This window comes from Nyctereutes procyonoides, unplaced genomic scaffold, assembly GCF_905146905.1.
Source record: "Nyctereutes procyonoides isolate TBG_1078 unplaced genomic scaffold, NYPRO_anot_genome, whole genome shotgun sequence".
NCBI classification, from domain to species: domain Eukaryota; kingdom Metazoa; phylum Chordata; class Mammalia; order Carnivora; family Canidae; genus Nyctereutes; species Nyctereutes procyonoides.
The window spans coordinates 4414578-4437302 of record NW_026575040.1 but is presented as its reverse complement, the minus strand read 5'-3'; the positions used below and the strand labels follow the sequence as shown (position 1 = coordinate 4437302).

Sequence of the window (22725 nt, the reverse complement as noted above, 5' to 3'; positions counted from 1 at the left end):
TAATTGCTTATTGTAGTAGGAAATATTGTATCATGATATAATTTGCTGTTGGTATTTATTTTCTAACTTGGGTTTCAGTGCAATCGACTGTTAAAGTGGTGTCCTGCCCCAGATTGCCACCATGTTGTTAAAGTCCAATATCCTGATGCTAAACCTGTTCGCTGCAAATGTGGGCGCCAGTTTTGGTAAGCATGTGATTTCCTAAATTGAAATAGTACATAGTAGTTCTAATACTATAGTAGAAAAATTCTTTTACTCAGGGAGATGGGTGATACTGATTAAAATAGTGTATATTTCTTTTAAATAAGAATTAAATAAAAGGTCACATCTTAAATAATATTTTTCTCTTGTTGCTCTTTTATCCAGTGGGGGAAAGAATGCAGCTCTAATCACATTTTCTTGTGTGCTCTGTTGGAACTAATATGGGAGCAAACTTACAGATATGGGACAAGAGTTCTCATTTCTGATGGAGTACTTATTATGTTTAGTTCCTCTATGGCTCTTGCTCTGTTTTCAAGTTATCTCTTAGGAAACAAAATACAGAGGATTATTTTTCCTTTGTTCTGAAAAGTTTAATCTTACTCCTAGAAGGAAAATGTGTGGATAAATTTGTAAAGATAAAACATGGTTGATTAGATATACTTTTCAACCAATATTTTCCCTGTGGCTTTACTGGCCCAGCTTTCCTGGTGACCTCCATTGTGGAGTTTATAACATACTCTTCAGCCTTTGAATTCTAGATTTGACTTAATAGAGAATTTCCAGTACCATGTATTTGTATTAGTTAAAATGATTTTCCATTTTCCCTGTAGATCTTTTAGGAATGAGAAACCAATCAAACCAAGTAGCTCTAAGAACTAGCAAACAGACATATTGGTATTTCATATCATTCTTTTTTTCCTCCACAAGCAACTATAGAATTAGACTTACACATCATTAATACTAAATATTTCCAAAAAGGAGCAGATAACCTTACAGAAATGAAATATGTGTGAAATACATGCTATTTTGGTAAAGATTAAATATACATTACTATTTTAGAGTTTATCCTATGGACAGGAGGTAAAGTCTGATTCTGTATCTACTTTAAAACATTTTTGTATGAAATATCTTGATACAGACCAAAATATAGAAAATAACAGCAGTGAATACTTATATAGCTACAAACCCACCCAGCTAAGACAGTGTTAGTATCTTGTTTTCGTTAAGAAATAAAACATGACACATTCATTTGAAGCTCCTTTGTTCCCTTTTCCATCTCACTCCCTATCTTCTTTTCCAGAAGTAAGCATTATTCTTGACTTCACTTAATTTGATAGTACTTTGTTCCCCTCATTTGCAAAGGATTTTTGCCATTCTTGAATTACTTAGCTAATCAGCCATTCAGCAATTATTTTTTTCATAAACATTTGTATTTATTCTTAATTTATACTTTCTTAAATGTATATAGCATGCCCCTAGAATACAGAAAGGAATTAACAATTAATATATTCTTAGGAAATATTTAGTCACACTCTTGTTTTATACCTTGCTTGGTACAATTTATAGGACTGAGGTTAATTTGTTTGGATCATGCAGATGTGACCTGTTTGCTTCTCAAATATTGCTCACTGTGCATTAGCATTAAATTATGTAATTACAAAGTCAGACCTTTTCTCTTCATTTGGGGTGTTAAATAAGAGATTTAATATATTCTAATAAAGCATTGATTGAAATTTAAGTTCAAATTAGTGAAAATTATTTGGTTTCAATTAATGAATGTTTACAGCACAAAACTATACATATGTAAAATGATCAGAAAAATACAGATCTGATTAAACTGAATTTTTTGTCTTAACAATTTGGTGGCTATTTAGAGAGTCTTTATAAAATTATCATCATAGCATGTCTTCATGCCTATAATCATTTCTTCATTTCACACAGACACACAACGATACATGGTATCCTAACACTAAATTCTAAATAATCTGTGGTGGAATAATAAAAACTTGGCTCCTGCCCTTGTATTTGCCAGTCACTAGAAACTGATGAAACCACTGAGAAACTATAAAACATGAAATGATTTGTTTACTACGTACAGTAGATAGGACTTAATTCTTTTAACTCTTGTGTTACTTAACAGCTTTAACTGTGGAGAAAATTGGCACGATCCTGTTAAATGTAAGGTGAGTTTATCTGGCACTTTCTTTTTTAAATAACGTAATAAAACACTTCTGAGACTTGATGACTGAAAACCAGGGCCCACAGTTTTGTTATCTACTTGTAGATAGAAGATTGTGTTTTTCCTTTTTATTTCAGATGATCATCTGAATTTTTGAAATTTTTGAAATTTCATTCCATAGGAATAAGTCTGATCCTAATGATTATCAGGATAACGGTGGTTAAGGAACCTCTCTGGGCAGGCTTTGTAATTAGCTCAGGGGGAAATGGCACATCTTGGAGCTCTGGGTTCCCACTTGGCTCCAGAGAGTCTTCCTTTGGTTGATTTTATATATACTGGATATGAGAACTCTAGGGTTCCCTTGGTTTATAAGGAAGTAAATCCAGTGATAATCTTGTCCTTTGCCTTTTACATTTAAGCTTGACTGTATTTAAATGTTGAAGTAATCTACTATCCTTTTTCTTAAGTCTTTTGTTGTACCCTAACAGTTGTTGTTTTCAAACAGTGGTTAAAGAAGTGGATTAAAAAGTGTGATGATGATAGTGAAACCTCTAATTGGATTGCAGCCAACACAAAGGTTGGTATTTTCCTTCAGTAAACTCTTTCCTTTTTTAGGGAAACTGTGATAAGAATAGGTGCATCAGCATTAGCAAAACAAGTAAGCTTACATAGTTTAGGACTTTGTTTTACCTTTACCTCAGTTAACATTTGGGGGGTTTGGGGTTGTTTGGGGGAGTTTGGAGTTTTCTTTGTTTTGCTCTCCCTGAATGCCTTTTTTTTTTTTTTTTTTTTTTTAGTTTTCAAGTTTATTTTATTGAGCACTACTGCAACAGGCATAGTACTCTTCTTTAGAAGTTTTTGTATGCTAGGAAAATAGAGTTTCCTGTAGAAGAAAAAGCTGACAATTTTTCTACCCAGGGGTTTGATAATGTTTTTTCATATCGTTCTTGCCTGCCTTTTAGTATAGAAATACAGAGTTTACTCCACCTAGCTTGGTTTTATCAGACAAATTTACATTTCTGCCTTTAAAAATCTCAAAGAGTTCGGGGTGCCTGGCTGGCTCAGCTGGAAGAGCATGCAACTCTTGATCTCAGGGTTGTGAGTTTGAGTCCCACACTGGGTATAGAAATTACTAACATAAAATAAAGAAACTTAAAAAAGAATCCCCAGGGTTAACTTTTAAGGAGTCTTTCTTTTTTTCTTTCTTTTCTTTTCTTTTCTTTTCTTTTCTTTTCTTTTCTTTTCTTTTCTTTTCTTTTCTTTTCTTTCAAAATTTAATTTTATGTAATCTTTCCCCAAGTATGGAACTTGAACTCACAACCCTGAGATCGAGAGTTACATACTACAGACTGAGCCAGCCCAGGGGCCCCTACTTAAGAAGCCATTCTTCAGAGCAGTATTGAGAGTAACTGTTTATATTATGTAACTGCACTGGGCTTAACATGTTTGGCATCTTTAACATATTAAACTTATAAAATATGATTTAAGAGACTTGACTTTTGAGAACTAGAGGTTTTGAGGGTAGTAATCGATATCCCTTGTTTTTTGTTTTTACTTTTGAAGTACATTACTGCTTATGATACTAGTTTTAAGATTCAGTCTGTTTATGGCCATGGACCACTTCTTAAACTCTAGACAGATGTTTTGTTCTGCAAATGGATGTATTCTTTAGCGCCCCCCCTTTTTTTTCTATCACTAAATAATTTCACTAAATCACCATATGTTTGAATCCCAACTGTGTTGTAGAAAATTGTGTAAATAGCCAATCTTTTTTTAATTCAGTCTTACGTCTTGTCTTTATTGGAAGTGACTAGGTGATGGAACAGTAGTGTTATTCATAGACTATTCATTCTTAGTATTGCCTTTCACATGTGAAGATGATACTTAAAGAATACTGAGTTGTTTGACCAGTGTTAGAGCTTTCTATCACTCAGTTACAGGATAGTGATAATAAGGAATGTTTAAACGATGGAGACCAAAACACACCATTTTATACCATTTGTCCCCTGTTCTACCCAAAAAGATTAAAATGGGAAAATATTTCTATTTCCCAGAAAGCCTTAGTAGTGAAATAGTCTTGTTTCATAAAACAAATGGTGAAATGGGTGGTTGAAATCAGTACTTTTGTGCTCTCTAAAATTATCTGGTAAAGCTAATTCATGTCACTTAAGAAAACCTTTCTGTGTTGTTAGGAAGTGATTACTTTTGTTGTTTAAAAATATCCTAGACAGGCATACTTTCTTGAAAATTGATTTCCCACCAGATATGTTAATTAAAGTCCCAGAATCCTTGAATATGCTCTGTAAAACTAGTATTTAGAATAGAGCAGTTGTATTTTCACTAAGTAGTTTGATTAAACTATAGCCTGCTTTCTGCATCTAGAAAAACCTTCCCGATACTTTAAACCTCCAAGATGTTTAAAATAGGTAGTACAGGGCACCTGGGTGGCTTAGTCCATTAAGCATCAGACTCTTGGTTTCAGCTCAGGTCATGATCTCAGGGTCCTGGGACGGAGCCCATCCTCAAATTGGGCTCCTAGCTCTGTGGGGGATCTGCTTTACCCCCACTCGCTGCTCCTGCACACGCCCTCTTTAAAACAAACAAATCTTTAAAGTAAAAAAATAGGGAGTACAGGTTTGAATATGTTTGACGTTGTTTAGAAAAGTAGATTATTGAGGAGGAATGACAGTAATAGTTATCTGCTTTGTATTTTTGAGAAAAACTTAAAGATTTTTTCTTGAGAGGTTTCAGAAGCTTTTATGTTTGGTATTAGCTCCTTAAACAGACTTGCAAATTATCGGTGGTATCCTGACATATTATGAGAGCTTAATATTATTTGGTTAATTATAACCCAGAAATGTAGAATAAAACAGATACTTTAGACCTGTAATTTGCTTTCTTGGGAAAATGTAGAATATGTTAATTGATTTCAAAGATTTGATTTAAATGTATAATTAGAAATTGCCATATTGACCTATTTAAAATGACTATAGTTCACAATCAGGGTAGTCTGTTTCACAAAGGCCAAATTGTATAAGTAATATAATGGGTGGTACTCCCCCCTTGTGGGAGTTACAGGCATCAAACAAATGCAGCAAAAATATAAGCTTTACATCTTATAGTATGATTTGCATTTTAGTAAGTTTGATTTTCTAGGTTTTCCAAAAGAAAAAGAAAACAATAGACCTGTAGAGTAATAACTTTGGCTTACTAGCAACCAAGAATATGACACAGATCGGAAAAAGCCATGATCTCTGTAGCACAGTTGTGAAGGGATCACAATGAGAAGAATTTAAAACACAAGGGTATTTGAGGGTGCCTGGCTGGCTCACTCAGTAGAGCATGCACCTCTTGATCTTGGAGTTGTGAGAGTTCAAGCCAGGTTGGGGGTAGAGTTTATTTAACTAAAACAACAACAAAAAAGGTAAATAAAACCAAGGGTATTTGACAGAAGAAAGTTGGGAAATTCGGTAGCTACATAAAGAATTTACCAGTCTTACCAGTCCCACTTATCTGATTCTTAAGACTCAATTGCATAGTCTTCAATCCTGAATCTACCATTTGCTACCTATGTGACCTCAGACTAGTGTTTTTATTATTTTTCTCTCCCTTAGTTTATTCATTTGACAAATGAAAATAGGATCACTATAAGGATTATAAATTAACGCATATAAAACACTGAGAACAATTAGTGCTATACATGAATTACTCAATAATTATTTCTAGATGACACTGGAGAGTTAACTATATTTACATGAACAATATGTTTTACCTCCCGTAAAACTATTATTACCACGTGTATGGTTAAAAGTACTTAAAATGTTTTTGTCCCCCAACCCCACTAAAACACATCTTTTAATTGTGTATCCTAAAAGCCAGTAATAATAATAGATAATTTCTAGTAGTACTTAACTGTATTCCACATTGTTCTAAGTGCTTTACATGTATTAATAACAATAAATGTGGTATTTAAAAATAAACCAAATCTAGAACTGACTTCTTTTCGGTGGTAGTAATACAACCTAGTGTGTAGCATTGACACCAACTTTATAGTTTCTCTTCATAGGAATGTCCCAAATGCCATGTCACAATTGAGAAGGATGGCGGTTGTAATCACATGGTCTGTCGTAACCAGAACTGTAAAGCAGAGTTTTGCTGGGTGTGTCTTGGCCCTTGGGAACCACATGGATCTGCCTGGTAGGTTGGGGAAATGAAGGGGAGAAAATCTTCACATAAGTATGTAATACATGCCATGTAATTACAAATAAAGTTTCTACCCCATGGAAGTCACTAACTTGAGAGCTAGATAAATTAATACAGTGTGTGGTCATTGTTAAAAATATATGCAAGATGTCTGGAGCAGGGATAAATTAGGCATATTTCACAGAGGAGATAACAATTGGGATGAATTTTAAGGGAGATTAAGAAAGAGGTCATTAGTTGAAAGTGGTAGGAAAAGCATTTAGGGCAAAAGGAGCAGCATGAACAAAGCTAGAATGATGTGAAAATACATGACTTATTTAGAGAAGACTTGCATTGTCTAATATGTCTGTCTAGGCAGTAGTTGAAAACTAAGAGCTTATTGGTAAAACCCAACCCTCAATTGTGTTTTACTTATCCTTGTATGCTATGTGTCCCTAACTTTAAAAGTTGGAAAATTGGGCAGCCCCTGTGGCGCAGCAGTTTAGCGCCGCCTGCAGCCCGGGGTGTGATCCTGGAGACCTAGGATTGAGTCCCACGTTGGGCTCCCTGCACGGAGCCTGATTCTCCCTCTGCGTGTCTCTGTCTCTCTCTCTGAATAAATAAATCTTTAAAAAAAAAAGTTGGAAAATTGCCTAAGCAATCCAGATTTTTAGCCTATCTTTGAAACATAGTCCTCCTTGGCAACATTTGTTTGGAATTGATTAGTAGCCCCAAAGATGAGGCCTTTACTTTCTAGTTTGATGTATTCCCCTAAGACTGAATCTTAAAGGTATTTGCATGTATCATCATGACACTATATTTAGAAGATGCCATTATATTTAGGAGAGATAATATCTTTGTGCATATTTCTTAGCAGTTTAGGAAAATGCAAGTTAGACTTGTGATGCCTTGAGTTTTTTTTTTTTAATAAATTAATTTTTATTGGTGTTCAATTTACCAACATACAGAATAACACCCAGTGCTCATCCCGTCAAGTGTCCCCCTCAGTGGATGCCTTGAGTTTTAAGAAAAAAAGGCAGCTAGCACATCTCCTGGTAAAAATGAAAGTATTTCTGAGTGTTGTAATATGCAAATGACCCATTCCACGTATTTGTGTTACCCACTTTATTGGCGTTTCAGCTTGTGGCCCCTCTGAAGTTGTGGGGCATGGAAAAAGAGTTAGACAGTAGACTGGGACCTAAAGCAGTTTGGACACTACCAGAAGGATTTTAAATGGGGAGTGATCTGATTAGATCTGTAATTTAGATGAGACGGCTCTGTATTATGTGCTTTACATACATTACCTCAGAATTGTGGCTGCTTTCTAGAGACTGAATGGGAGGGGAAGAAATTGCAGGTTTGGGACAGGAAGAGGATCTCATCTTTTTTTTTTTTTTTTTTTTAAAGATTTTATTTATTCGTCAGAGACACACACAGAGAGAGAGAGAGAGACAGACAGACAGACACAGGCAGAGGGAGAAGCAGGCTCCCTGTGGGGAGCCCCATGTGGGACTCGATCCTGGGTCTCCAGGATCAGGCCCTGGGCTGAAGGCAGCGCTAAACCGCTGAGCCACCCGGGCTGTCTAGAGGATCTCATTTTAAGACAATGGCAAGTGATTTAGTTTCATTGGAACTTTTATTAGTTTCATTCAAGGAATAGTGAGAGAGCTTACTTGCCTGAAATTAATTTTGAATTAGGTAAAAACTAGTTGGTTATGTGGAAATAAAGTTATTTTGCTACTGCTAATGCCTAGGAGAAGGGTGTTTGGGGGTTAGCCCAACAGGTACTCTGGATTTTAAAAGCAAACGGGGATTACACTATTCCCAGAAACTAAATATTTAAACCAACAAGCCTAATGAATGGAGAAGAGTTATTAAAAGATATGTTTCTTGCTAAAGATACTTCTTTTATATGTAAGGAAATCTCTGATCATAACTCAAATTTTAAAGAAGCTGTTTTGAAAACTTAACAAAAACAAAACTAATGTTGAATACAGGAGAATGAAGAATGGCCTGGACCAGGGTTGTCAGAAATGTTTCCTGTGCCTTGCTTTTACCCATAGCTAACATGGCAAATGAATCATGCTGTGCTTCCTTATTTAAATCTGAAAATGCCTCAGAATCCTCAAAATAGCATTCTAAGTAGCTCTATCCATCATCTGATTTAGAAGTATAAATTAATTCTCTCTGCTTTCCTGGCCTTTAAGTCCTTAACAATTTTGGCTGAGTAAAGTCCAGAAGGAGTTGAAGCAGATAAATATCTTAAAAATATCAAAAGGAAAATTTTAAAGATATATTAGATAGGAAGAAGAGTTGACAGTTAATAATTGACCAGTAAAAGGCAAGGAGAACCCATCTTTGGGCTAAATTGAGTAAAGCAGTTTTTGTAAGAGAGGATCATAACCCAAGCTGGGGGGGAATGAATAAATCTGACTCAAGTGAATTATGGTCTGGATTACTTTAAAAACTGAAAGAGGAGATCAGGAAGCCATTGTTGGTTATTTTACTGAGTAGTTAAGGAAAATGGAGAAATACCAAAAACTGAAAGCAGACGAAATATAATCCCAAATTTCTAAAGTTTGTGCTTGATTCCATATAACTTTTCTCTTATGTCAAATCCCAGAATCAAATAGTATCTTGTAGGGAGTTAGGGAGTGTCTTGTAGATCTCAGCAAGGTATTTCAGTGTGAGCTGAGAAGTTTGTGGTCTAAACTATGAATACACACAGGGATGTTTGAGAGTAATTGAATGACCATTTCCTGGGAGTTAGACGTAACACATTTGGGTCTTCTTAATGGAATACTTCCAAGGTTTGCTGAAAGGTTTTGTGCTTATCTGTTTTATTCACGTAAACTGTGCTGCTTCTCTGGTCTGTTTTATTGATGACTTTCTTGCACTAGAGAATCTTGCATACATTTTGGATAACATCATAGAAGGATATTAAATATATAGATCATTAAAATCCTGGAAAACTTGACAAAAATTCCCATTTAACAAGATTTAAATTAAATTCAGAATTCTTCCTTTTGATCTAAAAGGATTACTGTTTAAATCTGAAGACATGACTACAGCATGTGAACAGTATAGTCCATTGTTAAGGGTATGGCCCTCAGTTGTCAGACAGGCATGTTTAATGCTTAGCTCTGAAACTCTAGTAGTTATATGACCTTTAAGTATATTACTTATCTACTCAAAATTTAATTCTTCGTCTACTCAATGAGGATAATAATACACATTTCATAAGGTCGTTCAGGAAATTAAATGTGATAGTATATTTAAAAGCCTTAGTAGTAAGTGGGTGATATGTAGTAAGCACGCAAGTATCAGCTGTTCCCATAATGTAGGCTCCCAGAAAAGCAGAGGTAGAGTAATCAGGACAAGGGAAGTGCCAGTCTTGTTCATGTCTACTCTGAGCTGACTTTTAGGCACGTTTCCCCTGCCTCTCATTTTGTGTGTCATTCAGTTTTCAGTGACTCTTGTAAATTATAATAGCAGGTAAGGCATATAGTATAGCAACTGTTACATAGTAGTCTTATCAATTATTGGTTCTCTTTGGTTTTAAAGATAAGGTGAGTAACTGGAAAAATTGGGAATATTTGGCTTAAATAACAGACAACCTAGGAAATAAGACCTCTTTCTTCAAAAACAGAAGTACAAATGTCAGGAACGGAAGTTGTACAGTGACAGTGTTTTCTAATGATTACAAATGAGCTGTTTTGGAATAAAGTACTTCAGAAGATAGGGAATCCCAACAATGCTTTGAGTTCCTTTCAGCTTATAATTCTGCCATAATGGTAGAACCCAGGGCATTTTAAACACTTCAGTTTACCTGTATAAAGGAGAATATTGCTTCTAGATAATCTCTGAATCCAAACTAAAATTCTGTAATTTGTTCCCTTTTCATTGATTTTTGGCCTTATGAATCTTCTTAACTTACTTTAAGGTACAACTGTAACCGCTATAATGAGGATGATGCAAAGGCAGCAAGAGATGCACAGGAGGTAAGTACATTTTTTTCAGGTTACAGTTGGACAGGGATGTGCATTGCATGTTTATTAGGGAATAATTTAGCAGAAGTTTCCAATTTTGAAAGAGTTGTGGAAAGACACTCCAATAAATACTAGGTTTCTATGTACATTTAGAAAGGGAATCTTATCTAAAATACATATCAGTAACACTCCTGTTTATAGGTTTGTTTGCTTTTTTTTAATTAATCTAGTCGTGTAGTGCTGTTCCAGGTTTTAGTGTCAAGATTTTCTCATCCTAGCAAGGAGTCTAGAGAACAGTATTTGTTAAATAGCTGTTTATATGCATTCTTACTTCTTTTTAATTTTTTAACCTCCTTATTCATCAAGAAGTGGTAAGGATTACAGATGAACTGATTTAGAATGAACTGCCTCAAGAAGGGGGAGTTTACTCCCTATTACTGGTTAGCAGTATAACTCACTATTGTAGAAGGATTTACTTTTTTTTTTTTTTAAGATTTTATTTATTTATTCATGAAGAGACAGATAGAGGCAGAGACACAGGCAGAGGGAGAAGCAGGTTACATGCACGGAGCCTGACATGGGATTCAATCCCGGGGTCTCTAGGATTACACCCTGGGCCGAAGGTGGCGCTAAACCGCTGAGCCACCCAGGGATCTCCCAATTTTCTTTCTTCCTTTCTTCCTTTCCTTTCCTCTTTCTCTCTTTTTCTCCCCTCCCCTCTTCTTTCTCTTCTCTTTCTGATTTAAACAGTAAGTGTAAGGACACCTGAGAGGCTCAGCAGTTAAGTGTCTGCCTTCAGCTCAGGGTGTGATCCTGGGGTCCTGGGAATTGGGCTTCCTGCTTGGCTCAGCAGTTAAGTGTCTGCCTTCAGCTCAGGGTGTGATCCTGGGGTCCTGGGAATTGGGCTTCCTGCATGGAACCTGCTTCTCCCTCTGCCTTTGTCTCTGTTTCTGTCTCTCTCTGTATCTCTCATGAATAAATAAATAAAATCTTTAAAAAAAAATAAAAGTAAAAAAATAGTAAGTGTGGATTATGATCATCAACATTTTTGAGTTCTTTCAGCCTGGTAATTCTTTCATAATTGTAGAATCCTGGAATTTATTCCTTATATTCATCTATTTCATATTGAAATTCCCCAGTTGTCCCAAAAATATTCTTTTCAAATGGTTTTCCTTGCTATCATTCACAACTTCTATTGCTTTTTTTTTTTTAACTTTTTAAGTGTTCTTTTAAAATATATTTCTAATTAAGAATACCATAAACACAAAAGAATATATATAACTTAGTCTATCATATTGTTAGAGATGAGAGTTTTGTGTCTCACTATTTTAAAAAGCTGGAAAATGGTGTTTTGTATTTATAAATGATGGGTGGTGTTTCACAGATGCTCACAATATCTGTGATCCTTTTAAAGGAAAAACAAAAATTCCAATGTTGATTTAAATATTACTTAAATACATTTCAACATAAAACCACCTGTGTAAACTCTTATGCTCATATACAACTATATAACCAAACCAAGAAAACAAAATCTGTGAGGCACAAGTTAAAATTAGTTTGACAGGTAAGTTGTTTGTTGGAATTAAATTACTACTGATAAACTGCTGGGTGGCCCAAGTTTTTTTTAATGAATGTTACTATGCTACTAAGTGCCATGTGGCAACTTGTTTTCCCACTGACTTTCTAGATGTCAGTAATTGCAAATCTTTAATCCTATGGTGCATCATGATTTGATTTGATCAGAATTTATCGATTTATTCGTTTTCACATGTTTTCCTCATTAGCTCAGTACAATTAAAGTTAATGTTGCTTAAGGCCAATTTTAGCCATTCACAAATGTAAGACCTGAAATAAAACTTAAGTTCTTTGCTATAAGTTCATTGAGAGGATCCCAGAGTGTGTTGTTGTCAGATTTTAAAATATGTTTAAATCCTATGGTCTATTTAGACCAGATCATTTGGCTTCCCTACCCCACTCCCATCGAGTATACACAGACTCCAATTTGAGATGCATCATTTCATGCAGTTTTTTTTAAATTTCATGTAGTTTTAATATAAAAGTTCTATATTGACAGTCATGCTTTTCCAGCCCCCTATTTGGACTTGATTCTACCGTTATATTCTTTTTTTTAGCTCAATTTTTCATTGCATCTCCTTCTGTTGTTGTTTGTTTGTTTTAATCTTAGCCTTTTTCTCTTAAGGCTTTCTCCTCCTGTTTTAAATAGTCATGATTGTCTTAAATCCTGTTGAAGAAACCATAAATTTCTCTAAAGTTGATTCTAATTCTGGCAATAGTTATCCTGAGTCTACAGAGAAATGTTCTTTTTTTCTTAAGCTACATTGTATTTCCTAATTACTGTGGGATAGGCTTTTCATTTTTACCATTGAATGAAGAGTAATCTAGCTAGATCTAGCCAGATACGGTATTTACCAGTAGAGAAAAGTATATGGGTTATCCTTGGCCTCATTTGGGTGCTGGTAGACTCTCTTTCAGAGATCCACAGGGAGGGTGTATTACTATGCATAGCTTCTAAGCTAGTTTCTAACGTAGATTCTAGAGGCTGGAACACGTTATTTTTCTAGTTTGCATCTTTTGGACTAAACTAGAATCTTTGATTCTGTGAGTGTACAGAGAAAGATTTTGTAGGAATGGTTTTGTTTGTTTATTTAGTGGGCACTGTTCCTCCCAGAATGGAACACACCCTTACCTACCCATCTGGCCTCTACCTTCCTCACTTTGCTTACTCCCATACTCTGGCATAGTATTCACTGGGAATTGTAGCCTTAAAAAGTACTAGAAGATTGGCACACATTCCAGAAAGAACAGAGATGGTTGGTAGTTGAGTACCCTGGAAAGGTGGTATACCTGTGTTGTAGAAAGTTATTGACTCAATATATTATGCCACAGTGCTAATCTTGGTGGACATTTGGATTTTCTTATTTTCTAGACCAGGAGAGTCAATACGATTTTTCTGTGAAGGGCCAGATAGTAAATATTTTCAGCTTTACACACTGTATGGTTTCTTGACAACTATTCAACTCTGCCTCTGCTCTTGTAATGCTAAATCAGCTGTAGACTCAGATGAGTAGGCATGACAGTTATGGACAGAAGCTGGACAAAGTTCCAAGTTAACTCTATTTACAAAACCAGGCAGCAGCTGGACCTGGCTTACAAGCCAGAGTTTGCTTACCCCTGTTCTAGGCAGTCAGGTTTGTTGTTTTGGATTTTTTTCCAAAGTGTTTTCAGGTTATCACTCACTGCATTCTCAATCCAGATTCTGGCATTTGATTTAAAAGTTGGTCTTACTTGCAATGGTGGTATGGGTTTTCTTTCATGTTGAATTTTAGACGTGTTTTAGTGAGAAGCTATTTTAGAATTATTAAATCAAGTCCTCTAACATATCATGTATTTTAATATGGTAGTTTTGTTTTTCCATTTAATCTTGGAAATATGACAGGCTTGAAAATATTAATGCTTTGAGGGGGAGATAAAATGCCAAGCAGATTATTTTCTACATATTATATTTTGATTAACATAATTTTAGATTAACACATATTTATTAACATTAACATTAATCTTTAATATTAAAGATTACTGTTGAATGAATACTAAAGATTACCATTTAATATTTAAAGATTGATATTAAAGCTAATATTTAATCTGCTTTTTAATCTAATAACAATTACATATAATTGGCATAATTTTCCATTGTGTAAGCTTTGATTTGATACCTGATTCTTGAATAGTAATATTAGATTTTTTGAGATGTTTTGGTGTTGTATGATAGAAGAACCTCATGGTTGACTAATTATGTGGTTCAGATTAGTATTTGAAAGCTGGAGCCCAACCTCAGGGCCTGCTAGTGTCTGTGCTATTTGTAGTCTCTCAGGCCTAAAGAGAGGAAGAGGAAATGATAGTAAAAAGAAATATGCATGTGTGATAAGAAACCTTTTCATAGTGGTTTCATTTAGCAAACATTTATTAATCATTTTCTGCATATTAGGCACTAGAGATAACAGTATTACTTGTTACCTACGTTGGGGTGCCTGGTTGGCTCACTTGGTTAAGTGTCTGCCTTTGGCTCAGGTTGTGATCCTAAGGGTCCTGGAGTCCTGGGGAGGTCTACTTCTCCCTTTCCCTCTGCCCCTCCTCCCTGCTTGTGTGTTCTCTCTCTCTCTTTCAAATAAATAAATAAAATATTTTTAAACACAAATAATAAATAAAAACAAAGTCGCATCTCTAGAGATTGACAGTATACTGGGAGAGACCAAGGTGAATTATTTTTGCAGCCTGATAAATAAAACAAATCTAGATCAGATAATACTTCATGTATCTTTAAAACACTTTTAATATAACTGCAATACCATTATTATCTTTTTATATATATTTATTATGTTTTAAAAGCAAAACTTTAATATTAACTATCCAGTGTTCAAATGTCTCCATTTATTTCATAAGTTTTCTTTTATAATTGGTTCAAATCAGGATCCACACAGGGAGTTAGATTTGATTGACATCTCTTGAGTATTCCCTATTCTATAGGTCTTCCATTCCTATTTTCCCTCCACATTGCCATTTATTTGTTGAGGAAGCTGTCATTTTGTCCCAGAGAATTTTTCATATTCTGGATTTTGTTGATTGTAATTTCCTGGTATCATTTAATAGGCTCTTTTATCTCTGTTTTTCCTGAAACTGGTGGTTAATTCTAGATACTTGAATTCAGACTCCATTGGGGAGTATCACCTACCTGGTGATACTGTATACTTTCTTTCGTATTATATGAGGAGTTATATGATGTCTGGCTGCTTCTCTGTTGTTTTCTACTTTAAAATGTTGATACTTCTTACTTGTTTACTTACTGCATACTGCAGAACAGTGCTATCCAGTAGAGCTTTCTATGATGGAAATGTTCTTTATCACCACTGACCAAACATGCGTGTTGAGCACTGGGGAACTGAAATTTTTTAAATTTAAATAGTGACAGGTGGCCGATGGCTGCCATATTGGAAGTATAGCTATCAGATATTCATAGCAGTATTAAATAGCAAAAGATGGCCAGAGATGTGTTTGCTCCTGATTTAAGCCTAAATCCCTGTAGTGTTTCATCAGTAAATATGGTATCAGCTTTTGTGTGTATTTGATACATTTGTTATAATTACATTTCCTTAATTTTTCTTAATGGGACAGCGATCTAGGGCAGCCCTGCAGAGGTACCTGTTCTACTGTAATCGCTATATGAACCACATGCAGAGTCTACGCTTTGAGCACAAACTCTATGCTCAGGTGAAGCAGAAAATGGAGGAGATGCAACAGCACAACATGTCCTGGATTGAGGTGCAATTCCTGAAGAAAGCAGTTGATGTCCTCTGCCAGTGTCGCGCCACACTCATGTACACTTATGTCTTCGCTTTCTACCTCAAAAAGAATAACCAGTCCATTATCTTTGAGGTAGGAATAACAACTGAGTGGGGAAGAAAAACCCCCATGTCATAGGACTACTTGGTCTTTCATAGATAAGATATATAGAGTTTAAAAGCTTCTATCTGTTCAGAATTTAGATATCTTGTCCTAAACTGCATTCAGATTAATGTGGTTTAACCAGCTAATGATTAAGTGTGCAGACTCTAGAGTCAGCCCTGAATTTGAAACTGGATTTAATCAGTTTTTAGCTCTATTAACTTGGAGCAAATTACTCAACATCATTTATATTTTTATTTTAAAATGGAGATGATACTGGGTCGTCTGAGTGGCTCAGTTGGTTAAGCATCTGCCTTCAGTTCAGGTCATGATCCTAGGACCCTGGGATTGAGCCCTGAGTCAGGGTCCCTCCTCAGCAGGGAACCCACTTCTCCCTCTCCCTCTGCTTGCCATTCCCCCTGCTTGTGTTCTCTTTCTCTACTCCCCCCCCCCCCCAAATCTTTAAAATGTTAACAAGCTTTAAGTGAAATAATACATGTATATTGCTTATATAGCAACTGGCATATCATAAGTTCTCAGTAAAAGCCTTTATTCAGGCAAAACTAACATAAGATATTAGAAGTTAATATGGTGGTTACTATTGGTGGAAAAGTAGTGACTAACGAGGGCTTTTAGCAGTAAAGGTTTTTCAAGTAGAGTGGTCATTTGAAATTGATGCACAATAATGAAAAGAATGAGGTCTTAACATTTGCTACATGGATAGACCTAGAGAGAATAATTCTGAGTTAAATTAAGTCAGAGAAGACAAGTAACCATATGATTTCACTTATATGTGGACTTTAAGAAACACTAATGATCAAACAAAGAAGAAAAGGGGAAAAAAAAACACTCTTAAATACAGAGAACAAACTGGTGGTTGCCAGAGAGGAGGTGGGTGGGATGGATGGGTGAAATAGATAAAAGGGATTAAGAGGTATATACTTCCACTCACAAAATAAATAAATCATAGAGATGAAAAATGTAGCATAGGGAATATAGTCAGTAAGATGGTGAATACACTTATTGTGATGAGCACTGAGTAATGTACAGAATTGTTTAAATCACTATATTGCACACTTGAAACTAACATAACACTGCATGTTAAAAATTGATGCATAAAACATTGATGCCCGTAAATGGCAAGAGATACGGTGATTTAGATGGATAAATGTATAGGACTAGCCATAGTACTAAAGGATATAACGATTTTAATCTTCCATGGGTTGTTGCAAGAAGTAGGTGCAGCTAGCTATAAACAGGAATGGGTTTATATTTTTTCCGTAAGTTCCCTCCTTTTTTTTGAATTTCAGCAGACAGCAGTTTGCAGAAGTAGAATATTCCAAAAGACTTTTCCTGATTGTTTTTAGGACTTTCTCTTGATATTCTTCCAGAGGTAATGGATGAATCTTTTGTTCTTTTACCATGTAAAAAATTATACTAGGAAAGAGAGAACAGGTTGTTAGAGGTGAAAGTGATAAAGAGCTGACAGGTACAGAAACCACCTGTGAAAATTACAGAGTCACTGTTGAGAGCATTCTCTAGGCGAGGAAGCCAACGAGATGGTACGTCTTTCAGCTTTCATCTAAGCCAGAATTACTCTGTATTCCTCCTCCTCTCTTGCAGAATAACCAAGCAGATCTAGAGAATGCCACAGAGGTGCTTTCGGGCTACCTCGAACGAGATATTTCCCAAGATTCTCTGCAGGACATAAAGCAGAAAGTACAAGATAAGTACAGGTGAGATTTCTTGACCAGTTGTTGAGCTAAAGTTGCTGCCCGTGTGCCACTAAGTGGGGAAGTTTGATGATAGTGAAATTTGGATTTAATGTACCCAATAACCCCGTTGCTACCACAGATTTCTTCTGTCTTTTGGGCAACACATTGCAGATAGTGGTGCTAGTCAAGCATTTATCCCACTGGTTCTGCTTCTTCCATTTAGCTTTATTTGCTTAGTTGCCACATTGTGAGGAAGAAAGAACCTAAGAAACGCCAAGTGGTTATTAGGAGGAGGGGTGAGATTAGGGTGCTCGTGCTAGCCTGGGGCTTTAGAGCTTTTATTAGATTTGTTTTTTTCCTAAGGAGAGGATTACTATGTCCTAGGCGTAGAGGTTACTTCAAAGCGTGCTACCTCTTAAGCTAAAGATGCAGAATGTTTGCTTTCTCAACGTGGAGCTGTTCTCCCAAAGTTGTTTCCTTACCAAAACTAGTATCTTTTTTAATAGTAGTAGGAACCTTTGGGCATTTGGAAGACTTGGAGATGTAGTCCCAAGTAATATTTTCACTTCCCTTAGTCAACTGTAGCTACTGCATTTTGTTTATAGTCACTTTCACAGTTAACAAAGATTTTATAGATGTGAGTCAGTAACCCTTAAAATTACTTTTTTCTGAAACTGTTACTTATCTGTAGAATGACAGGATATGCTTAGGAATTTCTAACATTTTGTTACTCTAAAATTAATCTCCAAAACTGGGATTCACAACTTTTGAAGAATACCTTTTTAAAATTAGAAAATGATTTGTTGTGTACATCTAGACCTGAAAATGTACCTATTAAAAAAAAAAAAAAAAAACAAGTGCTTGTTCCCAGTCTGGATAAACTGTAGGAGTGCCTTAAAAGAATAAGTTAATGCCTCTTTTTTTTATTACTGGAGGCTGACAAGTGTTTTGTTTTGTTTTGTTTTGTTTCCTCTGATTGCAGATACTGTGAGAGTCGACGAAGGGTTTTGTTACAGCATGTGCATGAAGGCTATGAAAAAGATCTGTGGGAGTACATTGAGGACTGAGAATGGCCCTGCATAAAATGAACTCTGAAAACTTTACCATCTAGAGTGCTCATGCAATTAAAACAAAACAAACACAAACAAGGAGGCACTAAGCCTGTTCTGACACCTCTGGTCTGTAGTACCAGAATTCTGTTTTGTTAACGGAAAGTTTAAGTAAATTATATTGTAATAAAAAAAAGGTAGATAAACCATTGTACAACAGTATTCTAGGCCGCCAACAAAAGTGTGACAGACACACTAAAAGCCCTCCAACTTTAACTTGTAACGTAGCTTCATTCTCAAAGCTGACTCCTTTTTTTCTTTTTCTTTTTCCTGAGTATAGTACAGTTAAAATTTAAAACAGCTCCTTGACACTGCTTTTCATGTCCAAACCAGCCATTTTGTTGTACTTTGGTAAAGGACCTCTTCCCCTTCCTCCCCTACACATACAGATACACCCACACACGCAGACTGACTCTCTTTCTCTCATACCCCAAGGTCATGAGTGAATTAGTGAATTAGTTCCTTGTAAAGAAAATTCTTGGGGCAGGGAAGGGGGTAGGCAGCAAGAGGAATTAAACAAAAAAAAACAAAAAAACTTTGTATATGACTTTTAAAACAAGAGGACAACACAGTATTTTTCAAAATTGTATATAGCGCATATGCATGGACAAAGCAAGCGTGGCACGTGTTTGCATAATGTTTAATTACAAAAAATATTTATTCTTTAAAAATCTTCAAGATTATGTCTATTTGCTGTGCATTTTCTTTCAGTTTGCTTTATCTTTCCAGGGTTGAGGGTTGGGATAAAGGTGTGTTGGTTTAGCACCTCCGGAAGACCTAACTAGAGCTCTTTGATTTTACTTTCCTGAGATGACTTTGCCCTTTTTCCTTTTGATGTGTCCGTTAGTGGCCATGGGCCTCATGCCTTGAATTCCGGCTCTTGATCAGGGGACAGGGAGCTCAAGCCCCGCCCCATGCCATGGCCTGACAAGGGCTATAACAGGGAGCTTTGTGCTTTCAAGAATGACCCAGTCCCCAGCCTCCTCCCCCTCCACGGCCTCTTTCATCTACCTAAGCCTTTGTGTGCCCGTGTCTTGCACACACCTGAAGGCTTCCTATGCTCCCTCTCACATCCAGAGGAAACATTTCAACTTTTTTCCCTTTTTTTTTTTAACTTAATTGCTGCTTTTGAGCCTCTTACAATTTTAGTTATGGCTCTTCTCTCACCCCTTCTTTACATTAGGGTGTCAAATAGAATGTTTTTGCTTTAAATATGAATATAAATAAATAGCCATTCACTTAGTTTCAGATTGTGAATTTAAAATGGCAGATACTGAAATTGCTTGTGTGTGTTGCTGTGGGTTCAGTTTGAAGGCATCACCCCCTAGAACATAATATTCCCATCTAGTGCATTTAAATAGAAATCACTGAATTTGCTTCTTTTCTATTGTCAGCAGATAGGAGAATTAATAATGCATTTTAGCTGTGATGTCCATTTTTATGAAATTTCTACTAAGAGCTATGTTAAAAGTAAAGGATGGTGGTGGTTTTATTAACTATATACCTGTTTAGGCCATTCTGGCTGTGGTATTTTTCAACAGGTCAGCATCCCTAAATCTGTCAGTTTTATACAGGAGTGCAGAGTGAACTAGGCAACTAGATCAAGAGGTCTTAATATCAAATACCAGTTTTCGCGACCTCTTTGTCTTCCTTTAAATGTCTTGCGCCTAGGGAGTGTTTACCATTTGTGAGGCAGCTTTGTCTGCTCTTGCATTGTACATCTTATTACTCCATTGGGAAGTAGATTCACTTTCCTCTGGCCTTTTGCCTAAGTTAGGCTTTGCGGAATCAACCCTACTTTTCCTTTTAGAAAAAGGTTGTTACATGAGATGTACTTGCAACTGTTCTTTTCCCATCAAAAATCAGTGAATGTTTGCTGAGTATATTATGCTGCTTCCTTAAACCACTTGTCGCTTTAGGATCAACTTCAACCCTACCTTTTATCCTCCCTTCCCTTGCCACTTCAGGTGCAAATCTGAACTCAGTGTCTGCTTCTTTCATAGTCTCTTCTCCCCTGTCCCCTATCATTCATTTGACTTTATTTTAAATGACTGCATCAATCTTAAAAGACATTTATCAAAACTAAGGAGATTGTTGGTTTTGTTTTTTTTTTAACAGAAAGCTTGAATGAGTTCCTTTCCCTGGTAACTTTGAAAAGCAGCCAGAGTTGCTATCTAGATATATGTGGCTCCCTTAAAATGTTTTGTGTATGTGTGGTGTTTTTAAAAATCTTACCAGTTAACTGCAGTATCTAGGTTTCAGTGTCATAAATCCTCTTTACATGCCCCCCTTGCAACAAGTATCCAAAAACAATGTGTGTACTTCATAATATCAGCCCCACCTGTGCTTTTTAGAGATGCTTTTTAGTTTCAGTGTTGGCATATTACAAGGGTATTGCAGTTGTGGGTGCATTCCCTAATTTGTATGGATCAAGGTGAACTGGCCTTTTCTGAACTTCCAAGCTTTTAACAGCTATCTCCATATTTGACAGAATTTCCTGAGTTAATTGCTTTCATTGTTAGTAGCTTCAGTGACCCCAGCTGGGATAGGCAAGCCATATTGTATGACAGCTTCCCTATTTCACCAACCTAAGTCTTTTTGTCAGAGGGCTCTATTCACGGTAAGCACCAGGGTCTCCTAGTTTTCTTGAGGGCAGTTACATTGTCTTTTGAAAGTGCATGCTTCATTTGAACAATTCATTGAGCAGTAGATGGACTTTAAATGATTTTCAATAAAATTTTGATCCAAAGCTCAGGATACACACAGTGGTAAAATTGAGTAGCATATGATATCATCAAACTCTAAATTCTGTGTAATTTGCTGCGACCCAGATTGTATGTGTTTTATGTGTGTTTAAATAAATATATTAAATACACATGTGTATACATACACACATATATAACAGATCCAAGACTGACTGACTTGATTTGAAATGGTTGAATCTGCAGTGTGAAATGTGGTTCAGCCACAATTAGGAACTGAAATTTAGTACAAGAGAGAAAAGGACTTGATGTAACAAAATCTTTTAGCTACAAATCCCGGTATAGAGCACTTGGGGGATGGGAGGGGGCGGGTTGGTGAGACAATCAGATCGGTAAATTGATTAAATGCTCCTAACCCTGTAATTTTGTGCATAGAGCACCCTGTGCTGTGGAAATAACTGTTCTTAGATTTTCATTGTAACTGGACTGTTCAGGTTGCCCAGAGGGAAAGAACATTCCTAATTCTAATAAAATAAACTTTTATTTTGTTATTCCATTAGTTACTTATGTTTATTTTTATAGTTAAAAAAAAGATATATTGGTGGCCCAAGTCACCTGTATTATGTGCCTTATTCACTGTTCCTACTTAATATAAAATGACAAGATTTGGTTCAGTTTCTTTGCAGGGAACTGTGAATGAGACCATCCCCAACAATTAACTTGGTTAAATGAAGCCTTTAGAGCATTTTCTGAAAGCTTTCCAATTTCTGTCTTGAACACTGAATTTAAATTGCTCTTTGTGTTGTAACAGTGATATTATTAGGTGTTCAGATTTTTGTCAAATTTTTTTAACATAAAATATTTTAAAAGTCATTTAAACTCCCTCACATTGCTTCCATTTAGCTTACCCTTAAAAGCTACTAGGTATCTCCTAGAGGGATGGAGGGAGAGTTTTATCTTAAAGTCCCCATAAGTTGGAGATCTCTGTCATTGATATTCTAGCCAAGTCCAGATTTCAGGACAATTTAATTTGGTTTTATTTGGATTTGTTCATGTATCACTTTTGTCTTCAAAGCACTTTAACTTCTATTCCTGTCTACAGAGGTGTAGAAATTGCTCTGTTTTACAAAAGAAGAAAATGAGGCTCAGTGAGGTTAAGTGACTTGCCCGAGATTTCTCAGTTTCTTCTATCTGAGGCTCAATCAATATTGTACTACCTCTTTGTATATTAATTGGATCTCAGAATGACCTAGCATTCAGTACTGGGAAAGGTGGATCTTAACTACAGTGTCGTGCTTTCAAACCACATAAAAGACTACATTAATGCCTGTTTGAGGAATGTTATATACTATCCCTGATCTTTAATTTGTTGATGCAGGATTTCAACTAATGTGGCTCTGTGTTTTGCCC

The 22725-nt window shown here is 35.9% G+C and overlaps 1 protein-coding gene across 1 annotated transcript in view; it reads left to right on the top strand.

The window, feature by feature from the left end:
• ARIH1 (ariadne RBR E3 ubiquitin protein ligase 1) overlaps nucleotides 1-21871 on the top strand; it is a 114565-nt gene extending 92694 nt beyond the window's left edge. The window contains exons 7-14 of the mRNA XM_055320213.1: nucleotides 79-185; nucleotides 2123-2165; nucleotides 2667-2738; nucleotides 6228-6358; nucleotides 10287-10344; nucleotides 15520-15780; nucleotides 17413-17525; nucleotides 18487-21871. Coding sequence (XP_055176188.1) covers nucleotides 79-185; nucleotides 2123-2165; nucleotides 2667-2738; nucleotides 6228-6358; nucleotides 10287-10344; nucleotides 15520-15780; nucleotides 17413-17525; nucleotides 18487-18571 — 870 coding nt within the window. The 3' untranslated portion in view covers nucleotides 18572-21871. The remainder of the gene's footprint in view (nucleotides 1-78; nucleotides 186-2122; nucleotides 2166-2666; nucleotides 2739-6227; nucleotides 6359-10286; nucleotides 10345-15519; nucleotides 15781-17412; nucleotides 17526-18486) is intronic.
• The last annotated feature ends 854 nt before the right edge of the window (nucleotides 21872-22725 follow it).